The sequence below is a fragment of the Sarcophilus harrisii genome, chromosome 3, assembly GCF_902635505.1.
Source record: "Sarcophilus harrisii chromosome 3, mSarHar1.11, whole genome shotgun sequence".
Lineage (NCBI taxonomy): Eukaryota > Metazoa > Chordata > Mammalia > Dasyuromorphia > Dasyuridae > Sarcophilus > Sarcophilus harrisii.
In genome coordinates this window covers 436890777-436903118 of record NC_045428.1, presented here as the reverse complement: position 1 = coordinate 436903118, position 12342 = coordinate 436890777, and the positions used below count along the sequence as shown (strand labels likewise).

At 37.1% G+C, this 12342-nt stretch overlaps 1 protein-coding gene across 1 annotated transcript in view; it reads right to left on the bottom strand.

Annotated features, from left to right (window-relative positions):
* Positions 1–12342, bottom strand: part of FLT1 (fms related receptor tyrosine kinase 1) — a 172510-nt gene that overhangs the window by 42464 nt on the left and 117704 nt on the right. The window contains exons 16-17 of the mRNA XM_023499591.2: positions 6158–6264; positions 653–785 (exon numbers count right to left, since the gene is read on the bottom strand). Of these exons, the coding sequence (XP_023355359.1) occupies positions 653–785; positions 6158–6264 (240 nt within the window). The remainder of the gene's footprint in view (positions 1–652; positions 786–6157; positions 6265–12342) is intronic.

The following is a 12342-nucleotide window of genomic DNA, read 5'->3' as shown; positions in this document are numbered from 1 at the left end:
AATGACCCCTCCCATTCACCCAGGACATTTGTCCCGCTTTGGTTTGTGCATTGCTAAAACTCAAGGAAATTCAAGGTGATTTGCACATCACAATGGAGAAATTTCCAATTCCATATCTAAGGAGAGAAGGATTTTTTCAAATGAAATGTGAAGTTTCATCTCTACCTTCCAGTAAAAGTATTTTCTAAAGTATGCTACTGATGAGTTGTAATTCTGTGTTCCTCTCTGTCTCTTCTCTGTCAGTCTCTGTCTCTGTCTCAATTGTGTGTCTCTCTGTGTGTGTGCCTGTTTCTATCAGTCTCTGTTTCTGTCTCTGACTCTGTCAGTCTCTGTCTCTCTCTGTCTCTCTTGGTATTTCTCTATCTCTGTCTTGTTCTCTCTATGTCATCTCTCTCTTATTTATCTCTGTCTTTCTCTGTCTCGTTCTCCTTCCTCTTTGCCCTCTCTGTTTCTTCTTTCTTCTATGTCAATCTTTCACTGTCTCTGTCTTCTCTTTTCTTGTGTCTGTTCTTTATGTCTCTTCTCTATCTCTCACTATTTCTCTATTTCTTCTCTCTTTTTTCCTCTCTCTCTCATACATATATGCTTCCTTTAACCCCCACACCCAATGTGAGATACATTCTGAGTATATGTCATTTAATAGCTATATTACCCAGCTTAAGTCTTTCTCGGGCAAACTCCCACTTGCTGGCATCATAGGGTAGACGGTCACATTGCTCATCAAGAGGAACTTCATCTGGATCCATTATAATTGATAGGTAATCTGTCTTTATTTCAGAAGAAGTCTGGAAAATAGAGGGCATGTCCAAATCATCACCAAGAAAAAAAGATGTCATTAAAAAAAAAAAGACTCTGAATATCCACTAGAAAACAATGCTTGGCAACATCTGTTGGTTTGGGTCACTCAGTTTGGACTTAATTGAATGTGACTGGCTACAGAAAGCACTTCTTCATACATACATGTAAGCTCATACTACACCACGTGGCAATCCCTAATAAAGAGTCCCTTCTTTAGCCCTGTCATATTTCTACAGACATCCTACATTTTGGGTACACAATGCAGGAAGATTTTTCAATGATATCCATATGCATGCTTTCTGCAAATAATTACCATGTGAGGGACTCTTAAAAAAAAAAAAGGAAAGAAAAGCATTTTCACAAAAGTAATTCCAAACAATGGCTAAAAATAGCTTCATAGAATAATTATGTACAGCAAGAATATATAGAACAGATGGGGCTTCATTGTTGATGTTTGTTTCTTTTCTGCATTCACAAGAAAGGTCAAATGAGAAAGAGAATTGTTGTAAACGTTCAAAATCTGATTCAGTGACCAGCATAGTTTTCATGCAGAAGTCACAATAATTTTCTGGTATAGGTATCAGGGAAGCTGAGAAACAGAAAATCTCCCTTTTGTGAGGAATGCAAGCTAATTTTTTATATGTAAATGAAATTTGAATTTTGTCAAATCAACAAACATTTATTAGGCTCTAACTATATGCTAGGCACTGACTGTTCTCAAGGAGCTTTCATTTCACTGATGATCATGATAGGTCTATCTATAGTTTTTTACAGAATGAATATAAAATAAATATAAGGCAGTTAGGGAGGGCTCTAAAAGTTAGGGAATCATAAACGGCTTTATACCAAAAGTATACATACAAAAGGTGTGTGAGCTGCATCTTGAAAGAAGGGAGACATTTTACAAAGTAGAGGTAAAGAGGGAATGGATTTTAGGTATGGCAGGCAGTCAATAAAAAGGTATAAAGGAGCACTCCTGGAGTCAGGAGGCCCTGAATTCAAATCTGACCTCGAACACTTGCTAGCTGTGTGACCCTGGACAAGTCATATAACTCCAATTGCCTCTTTTTTTTTTTTTTTTTTAAGAAGGCACAGAGACAGGAGATTTCCACATATGAGAAGAAGAGACAAAGGCCAATTTGGCTGGATCATAGAGTTTAGAAAGTTGCAGAAAAGATGTATAATGAGGTTGGAGCCAGGTTGTGAAGGGCTTTAAAAGCCAAGCAACAGGTTGACATTTTATCTCAGAGGAAATTGGGAACCACTAAAATTTATTGAGTTGGAAAGTGATACAATCAAGTCTACATGTAAGAAAGATCACTTTGGCAGCTGTAGGGAACATGGACTAATAGAGATGGGGTAAAGACTCAAGGCCAGGATACCAATTATGAATCTGTTGCAATATTTGAAAAGAGATGAATGGGCTTAAAGTAAGGTGGTAACTATGTGTAAAAAAACATTTTAGAGGTAGAAATGGAAGATTTGACAAGCTAGTACAATACCAAAACAAACACATATCCACATGCCCATTCAGAACACTAGATTATCTCTTGATGGTATATAGAAAGACCAAGGAGAATTTTTTTTTTCATGTTTTTGTTTTATCTTATTGCACAAATTCTAGAAAATGCATCTTATTTTTAATTATATATACCTTTGCACTCTGTCTCATTATAAGTCCTTCTCCAAGTGGCATATTCTCTATGACTATTAATTATATATCCCTGACCTTGAGAATGATGACTGTACCTTCATGGATGAACTTTTCCACTGACCAAAAAGGAAACATCTCTGCCCATATTGAGTATAATTTGATAGTTGTTGCCCAGAGATCATGTAAACTTCATTTTTGTTATTTTTTTAGTAAATTTTAGTTCAACAAATATTGGGAGCCTTTTCTTTACTGTTTTCTTGAACAGTGCCAGAACCCTGGTAGAGAAAAGTACTGCAGAAATAAAATCTCACACCCATCCACATTCTTCTGTCCATACTCACCCTGCCTTGGGCTTTCACAGCTCACCTCATCCATCACTTGCAATCATTCCCCTTCTCACAAAAGTTATCGTTAATATGGGTGACAAATAGCTTAAGGCAAAGAAGTTTTTTCAGTTTTTTCATTGGAGAAAGATATGGAACATGTGCCACAAAATGCATTTTCCATCAATGTTGGTCTGGGAGAGCACAACCTTTCAGATATGTGTGTCCCAGTGTGAGAGAGTGTGAATTCATTTACAGAGGTGCCATATTTTTTATGTCAAAACAACTGGAACAACCTCTCTGGCTAAACCTTTCAATGTCAAAATATAACTAACAACTTTGAGTGGGATTTTCCGACCCACACTGAAGAACTAAGGATATCATGGATCTTAAGAGCAAACATCCTAGGTTTCCTTTAGGAATCATCCTCAATTATTTTCGCTTCCAAACCCCATCCAATAAGTTGTAAGGTTTGTCAAATATGCTTCCTTGACATTTCTTGTTATTTGTTTTGTTCTCTTCATGGACAAAACCACTTCCCTTGTCCTAGCTGACATTCTTCTTGGTCATTCATTGGTTTCCTTAGTTCTAGTCCCTCTCTTCACCCTCCACCTAGTAGGATGTACACTTCTTGAAGGATATCTTGGCAGTAGGCCTTACATATAGTAAGCACTTAGCAAATGTTTGTTAGTGAATAAAGCTAGAGATCACCCTCTAATAGGAGAAGGTAACCAAGAGTTTTCTCCCCTTTGTAGCTTTGTTGTTGCTCAGTCATGTTCAGCACTTCATGATTCTGTGAACTATAGCATAACAATATTGTCTATAAGATTTTCTTGGTAAGGCCACTGGGTGATTTGCCATTTCCTTCTCCCGTGGCAAACAGTTTAATTGACTCATTTATTTTGCTAATAAATGTCTGAGGTCAGATTTGAACGCAAATCTCCTTGCCTCCAGGCCCTGTGCTCTATCCACTGAGATATCTAGCTATCTTTAAAAAAAAAAAGCATGCTGAGTGTGTCCTTTTTCCTCCCCCCCCAGAGAATCTGTTTTAAATATTTACTAGCACCACATGGATTTAATGTTTTTGTTTTTTGTTGGCGGTGTTCATATTAAGTCATTTCTGATGTGTTGGACTCTTTGTGACCCTATTTGAGGGTTTCTTGGCAAAGATAATGGAGTTGTTTGCCATGTCCTCCAGGAAATTTTACAGATGAGGGAACTGAGGCAAACTGGTTTGACTTGCCCAGGGTCACACAACTAGTAAGTGTCTGAGACTAGGTTTGAATTCTGCTCTTCCTGACTCCAGGTTAGCTGCCTTTTTAATGTCTTTAGAAAGAATATTATTATATCTGAAGTACTGGAATGAAAGAATTCTTTTATTTGTGATCCATAAATACCTAAAGTAAATCAGAGGAAACACTGAAAATACCATTATCCTTGATTAGATTTCTATTTATCTCAGATCAAAGACTAAAAAGTGTCTTAATTCAGATAAGTGAACCTAAGCATGGAGGGAGGGTTTTTAAGTATAGCATCACAGAATCAAGGAGTTATTTTGGGGGGGATAGAATAACCTATGGAAGATGAATGAATTTTGTTAGAATGAAGTGGGGAAAAAAAGACATTTTAGTCAGAGATCACATCATGACCAAGGGCTCAGTAATGTGAATAAACAAGACATATTCATGAGATATATAAATGAGAAGTATTATCAAAGAAGCTTTAATTTATGGGTTGGGAAATTAGAATTGGAAGCCTAAATGGGGACTAAATTATTGATGTCTATGAAAGCAAGACTAAGAAACCTGAATTGTGTTATGATTTAGGCAATGGAGAACCATTCAAAATTTCTAACTTGGCATTAATTTCCAGAAGTGGAATAACACAATTCACAAGTAGCATAGAATCTCTTAGGATTCTTAGAATTTTAGGATTAAATAGTCAGAAGCTGGAAGGGATCTTAAGGCCCCTCTCATTTTATAGCTGTTGATAAAGTGTCTCTGAGACTCTTTGCTTACAGTCATACAGGGAGTAAGTAGTAGAGACAGAATATAAACCTAGTTCCTGTGACTATAAAACAAATTCTCTTTCTATTGTATCACTTAACTGCTTTGAATTATAGTTATTTCTGCACAAATCTTAGTTCTCTTATTAGATTACAAGCTCTCCTAGAGTCAGGATACTGTGCTATTCTGTACAAAAGATACTCCATCTCTGGACTCCAGACGTTTTCATTGACTGTCCCCCGTGCCAGGAACTCTCTCCTCCTCATTCTGACCTCTGGTTTCTTTCAAGTCTTAATTATAGTCTCATCTTTTGCGAAGCCTTTGACCATATTCTTCATCTTACTGCCTTCCCTCTGAGGTTGTCACCAATATATTCTCTCCATATATCTTGTTGGCATGTTGTCTCTCTCTTAGACAGTTAACTCCTTAAGAGCAAAGACCATTGGGAGTTGTTCATTTTGTTATTTTTTGCCTCTTTTTGTGTTCTCAGCACTGGTACACAGTAGGAACTTGATAAATGCTTATTGACCTGACATAGTGCATAATACATTAGCCTGTACATAATAAGAGCTTATAGTCATTGAATATATATGGATGAAGGAATGGATCTAATTTCAGGGGACACAAAGGCAAAAATGAAATTGATCCTGCTCTCCAGGATCTTATCTGTGAAAAAGAAAATGAAGATATACAAGTGAAAAGAGATGCCTCCTTATTATAAAGTTATCTAAAAGTTCCTTTCTCTTTGTCATGTGGTTCTATAAATCTGGAGAAAATTCAGGATTTTGTGGAGTTTTTTAAACTTAACTTTTTTTTTCAGCCAGAAAAGAAGGTTAGAAAATAAGGTATCTAGGCCAAACTTAAAATTAAAATCTCTAGCTGTTGTTTGTTTTTGAGAAATTATCAGGGCAAAAAAAATCCCTGTGCCCCTCTAAAAGATTTATCCCTTTGCGGTTTTCATCTGATAAAGGATATGCTTGTAGCTAGAACAAAAGTAATAGTCAACATTTATATGGTGCTTCTTATATGCCAGGCACAGTAAAAAAGTTCTTTCAATTTTTACCTCATTTGATTCTCATAATGACCCTGCAAGGTAGATGTTATTATTATCCCAACTTGACAGTCGAAAAAACTGAGGCAAACTGAAGTTGACTTTCTCAGGGTCAGAGGGCTAGTGTGTAACGCTGAATTTGAATTCAGGTCTTCCTGATTCCAAGCCCAGTGCACTATCCACTGCACCACTTAGTTAGGACTAACATTTTTTGAATGCCTGGGTAAAGTAGGAAGGTGATTTAGAATTAGAATTCCCATATCATGGCCCTCTCCAGGTCAGGGTTTATGAGTGGGAGCACAGGACTCATGGGAACTGTTCTTACCCTTTTCAGTTTTCGGATAAAGAGAGTCAACAAGAGCCAGAACAGTGTTGCAGCAACACACGTACATGTCAGAGTGATCAGCTCCAGGTTGGATTTATCTGAGGTTCCTGGAAAGAAAAACATGTTGGGAGTCATTAAAGTTTTTTTTTTTAAATCAAATCTGCTGAAATTATCTTTCAAAATCAAATGTTGAGGCAGCTTGGTGACTCTGGGGAGAAAGCATCCAGGGTGGAATCAGACCCCAGGTTGAGCTTAAAGCACACTAGCTGTGTAACCCTGGGCAAGTCACTTAATCCCAATTGCCTCACAAAACAAAACAAAAACAAGACACCCTCTCCTCCCCTTAAAAAAACACAAATAAACATCAAATATCCTTGGCCTCTCACTGTGCTCCATGCTCCAAGGACCATTCCTCTGAGGCTGCATCTCTCTCAGATAAGAAATAAGTGTGACTTAGTAGACATATTTCTATTACAATATCCTATTATTTTAAGTTAACTTATAAATAAATTAAAATAGTCCACAGAAGTTTTGATGGGTTAAAAAACTTTCTGATCCCAGAGACAACTAATTAAAAATCAATGGAGAAATTAAAAATGGAAAAAATTAGACAGGAACAAAAACCCATTAAAGTATCAAATCTGGAAAATATTAGTTTTCCCTTATGGCCCTCAGAGAAAATTCTAAAGAAAAGGGGGAAAAATTACTTAAAAGGGTTCCTTTGGGGCTCACAAAATTCTTCAAAGCAGAAAAAATTTTTTAAAAATTAAATAAAGCCAAAGGACTTTTTTTTGTACTAACCAAGAAGAACTGTACGTAATCCAAGTTCCCCTCTCTACACTCTCCTGATCTGACCTTAGTATTAAGATTCTAATGGGTTTGTTTTGGGGTGAGAAGATGAGGTTGGCCCACTCCCAGTGGCTTAATTTCCCATAAGAGTTTTAGAGATCAAAAGCTCAGCACTGACACTTTTAGACAAGAAAGAGTCCCAAGTGTCCAAGTGGTGCCTTTGAGAGGAGGAGAAGACAATTTGGAATGTTTCAAGGAATTCTCTGGTAGACCAGAACAGTGACTGCCCAAGCTGCCCAAGGTACAAATTTCCCTGTAACTCACAAATTTTTTTTCTTCTCTCTTAATCCTACTTAAAAGGGGACAAATGACTCATGCTGAGTTGCTAATTCACTCAGGCCAGGATTACATGCATATTAAGTTCTTTTATTCTTTAAATTTAAATTTTTGTTTTCACAATTATGAGAATTTAGGTTACTGACCAAACTACAGAAAGCAATTTCACCTAGTATACAATCTCTCCCTCACTAAGGTCTCTCCTAACACACAAATCAAGCAAAGGACATTAGCAAACTCCAATAATACCACCTAGAATCATTCCACTGGATAAGAATTTTAATCATTTTAATCATATCCAACTCTTTGTGATCCCCATTTGGGGTTTTCTTGGCAAAGATACTGGAGTGGTTTTACTTTTCCTTCCCCAGCTCTTTTTACAGAAGAGGATACTGAGGCAAACAGGGTTAAGTGACTTTTCCAGGGTCACACAGCTAGTGTGATCTGAGATTGGATTTGAACTCAGGTCTTTCTGACTTTAAACTCAGTGCTCTATCTACTGTATCACCTAGCTCTTGACTGTCATATCTATAAATTATAAGAGTTTATGGAATGATCTCTGTTCACACCAGATTTTGCAGAAAATGTAGTAGAAACTGACTTCATTGATTTAGGATCATAAATTTAGGGTTAGAAAGGAAGGTTATGTCAATTCCTTCATTTTACAGATGAGTTTTCAAAGAGCAGAAGTTATTTTCCCAAGATCACTACATTTCTAAGTCAGAATTTGAATCCACCCCTGGTGATAAATCTAGTACTCTTCATGCTGCCTCAAGTCAAATCATGTGAGACACTTCTCACAACAGGAATATAGAAGCCTTCTCTAAAAATACAATGAAATGATCCTCTCCCTCAAAAACATTCATATGATAAATGTACTTTAAGTTCTAAGTTAATACAAGCTGGAGCTTCCTCCTACACAATACAAAGTCCTTTACTGACTTGTAGTATTTATACACACACACATCCTTGTTTATGCTGCAAATGGGTTCCACGTGGCTTAATGGGGATAGGCTCCACAAAGCATGGTGGCCCTGGGAGGGTGGAAATACTGATAATATCTGGATACACAGGATTGTCTATAGACAAACCCCTCCAGACACTCTTTCTATGGAATGCCCTGGGAGCAGTCCACTCGGATTGTGGGAACTCTTTCATTGCATTCCCCAGGATGGGAATCTGACCTCAAAAGTCTAATTCCATAGTCCTTACTCAGGAAAAATTCCTTTCAGTAGGACTAAATCAGGCCTTAAAAAAGTGTGTGTGTGTGTGTGTGTGTGTGTAGTTGGAGTATGTAATTTTAAAGTAATCAAAGAAAAAAAAAAACTCCAAAGAAAAATTATTTAAGATTTGGATTCCTTAAAGAATTCAAATGCCACGGATATGGAACTTTAAAAGTGAGAGGGGAGAAGGGATTATTGATACAAGTACTATAGATTTGTATGTTTACTCTCTATTTCTCTCTCCATTTCCCTTTCTCTTTCTGTCTCTGTTCAGTCATTTCAGATTCTGCATGACCCCACTTGGTGTTTTCTTGGCAAAGATCCTAGAGTACTTTGCCATTTATTTTTCCCAGCTCATTTTACAGAGCAGGAAACTGAGTCAAAGAGGGTTAAGTGATTTGCCTAGGGTTACACAACTAGTAAATGTTTGAGGTAGGATTTGAACTCTGGAAAATGAGTCTTTCTTACTCCAGACCTGTAATTCTATACACTGAACCACCTAGCTGTTATCTACAACTGTCTGTATAAAGCCATTACCAGGAAGAAAGGAAACAAGCATTTATAAAGTTACTATTATATGCCAAACACTGTACTTTATAAATGCTACTTAGCAAATATTATTCTATTTGAACCTCACAGCTATAGGAGGTAGGCTTATTATTATTATTATCTTTATATCATTATTATTATTATCATTACTATCCTGATTTTACAATTGAGAAAACTGAGGCAGATAGGGATTAAGTGACCTGTCAGGGACACATAAGTGTCTGAGATCAGATTTGAGCTCACTCCAGACCCATCATTCTATCCAGTGCTACGTGGTTGCCTTTAGGCAATATTGGGGCTACTTATTTCTTTTAATATTTACTGATTCAGAAGGAAACAAATTATCCCCTTAAATCCCCAATACCACGTTCTGTAATTATGTTAATACTAATAACTCACATTTATATATAACTTTTAATTTTACAAGAGTCTCTGGATATTTTTTCTTAAAGGATGAACATCCACTTACTGTCCAGACTAACCCTAAGCTTGATCAGTCAGTGAGAGCTGATGAGGTCATTGTGTGAAATAGCCCAGCTGCACATGGTATGGGAAAGGCAAGAGGAAATGGGGGTGGGATGCATCAATAATTAAGAATGATTTATCATGTGGTCACAGAGATATTGGTACCATATGAGAGGCATGAAAGGCTAGTCAGTACAGTATGATGTTGTTTTTATTTGGGGGTAATGAGAAGGCCATGATGAATTAAAACTCTATAGATTTCCTCTATGGCACTGAAGACAAACAACTCTGAAAGACTTGGGAACTGTGATGAATGCAGCGCCTAGCTGAGGAGGAAGTAGGCTGCCCACGTCCTGACCGAGAGGTGATAGACTCAAGATGCAGATGGAAACAAACATTTGGGGACATGGACAATGCAGTGAGATTTTTTCATTCACTTCCTTTTTCTAAGCAGTGCCAGAGCCCTGGCAAAGAAAACTGTTGCAGGTGTATGGATTCAGACCCTCTAAACCTTCTTGCCCTGGGCAGTGCGAGAATCATTTTATATTACAGATAAAGAAACAGATACAGTGCCCAGAGATGAAGGGACTAGCTTCTTCTCTACGAATAGGTCATAGTTATTTTTATTACACCCTTTTGTGGTATCCCATCATATAGATGGTAAAATTGAGCTACTGAATTGTTACAATATAATGACTAGCCTATGGGGAAACTATACATGATTCTCTACAATAAGTAATTAGCCCTCTATGCTCCTACCCATGTAGCATATTTGGAAGGGAGACAGGGAAACAGTGTTAGTGCAGCATTCCAGTAGCACCAATATCAGGGACAGGGTATCCTTGATCTGTAACCAGAGAAGCTAAATTTGAATCCTGACTCTAATTTGATGAATCACATCTCATGTATTGAACAAGTCACTCAACCTCTCTGATGGATCTCAGTTTCCTTATCTGTAAAGTGAGAGAATTGTACTAGATCAGGAATTCTTAAACTTTTTCTGCTTGCAAAGACTTTTTGCCTGGGAAATTTTTATGTGACCCCATGTATATAGGTATATAAACTAAACACAGTGATAATAAATAAAGTTATGCAACCTCTCATGGGGTCACAACTCACAGCTTTTAAGAAGCTTTGGACTTAGATGACTTCTAAGGTTTCTTCTAGTTCTAAATCCATGATCCTTTGAAGCCTAGACTAATGTAACTGAATTGAAACCATCACGGAGTTGAGAGGCTCAGCTCCTGTGCTTACTGATTCTCAGAAAGGTCAAGCAGCATCACAAAAAAGGGAAACCCCAAAGACAGCAGGACCAGTAACAATTTTCACTAAAAAAGGATAAAAAATGCCTCTACTTTTTCATTTGCATATTTCTAGGACCAGATAAGCAACTTCATCTTGGGCTGCAAAGGGCAGCAGTGTACAAACACATTTAGATTTGAATGGAATTTGAAGTTCTTCCATCCTGAGAGTGTTTAAAATAGTTGCCCCAAATGGAACTTCCTCAGGCAGAGTTCCATAGCATGTTCTCATTACGACATCATGGGGTTTTTGTTTTTTTGTTGTTTGGTTAAACTGGAATTTTGTTGACCGGAATCTTGCTTGAGCTAAGTGAATCTCTGCCTGGAGCTAGAAAATCTTTCTGAGCTAGTCACCTTATTCAAAATGGGATTTGGCTTGTTGAAATTATGGTCCTCATTCTAGTCCCTTAAGCCAAGAAGGGTACAAGACTGCACCACATTTAGAAAGCTTAGAGGCCAATTCCAAGTTGGCTTAGATTTTATGGCAAGCAGTCTACTCTGAGCCCACATAGAGGAAGAATTTAGTAGAACACCATGGAGTTTTGAGCTATTTCACACAGAATTCTTCCTTGATGATATTAGTTATCTTGGCTCCCTTGAGACATGGTGTGATGGTCATGATTTTTCTCAAGTAATATATGATAGATGAACAGTAATGATGTCATATTTCTATAAGAAATGTATTACAAATTTGTTCTCCCAATTTTATGGGGGAGGGGAGAAACAACTGAATAATAAAAAATCCCTTGTCCAGAATGGCCCAAGAAATATGTACAAGTCAGGATTTTAATGCAGGCCTTTTCTGGTTCCAAAATCCATACTTTTTCCACAACATTGTGAAAAAGATTGATCAGATCTGATGGGTACTGGGCAGATCTCTTGACACCTAATTATTTCCCTTCCCTGTTGCTAGAATTCTTACCATTACCAGTTCTTTGGCTAGGATATGATCTTCTCCTAGCCCTTATGTAATAGGTGAACATTTCTAGAGGATAATGTAATGAGTTATTTGGGGACTTTCTGTTTTGAGAAGAGATTGCTTTCATATCTTGGTGATGGAACCTGAATGAAAGAAAGGGGGCATAAAATGGAAGGACAATTGGAGATGCCAAAAGCACACCTGCTAGCTTCATTGTTCTGCCTAAAGCTTTTCCTGTTCTTGATTTGTGGGGATCTTTTTAATGGCAAGTAGCATGTGTCTCCTATAATATGATAAGAAAGTGAACTGTGATATACAATCAGTAAGATCCTAGCAGAGTGTACTGTGCAAATCACACTCAGGAGATGATGAAAGTTTAAACTATGTGCCTTTGGGGAAGTACTTTCATGTTTTCTATAATGTTTCCTCTACTAATAGGAAAAATAATACTTCTTTATAGGGTTGTAGTGAGATTCAAAAGAGATAACAAATATAAAAAAATTTATACAATTTAAAGTAGTATAGACATAAGTTATTATAACTACTACTACTAAAACCATATCTACTATTATTACTACTAGTAGTACTATTAGTACTACTACT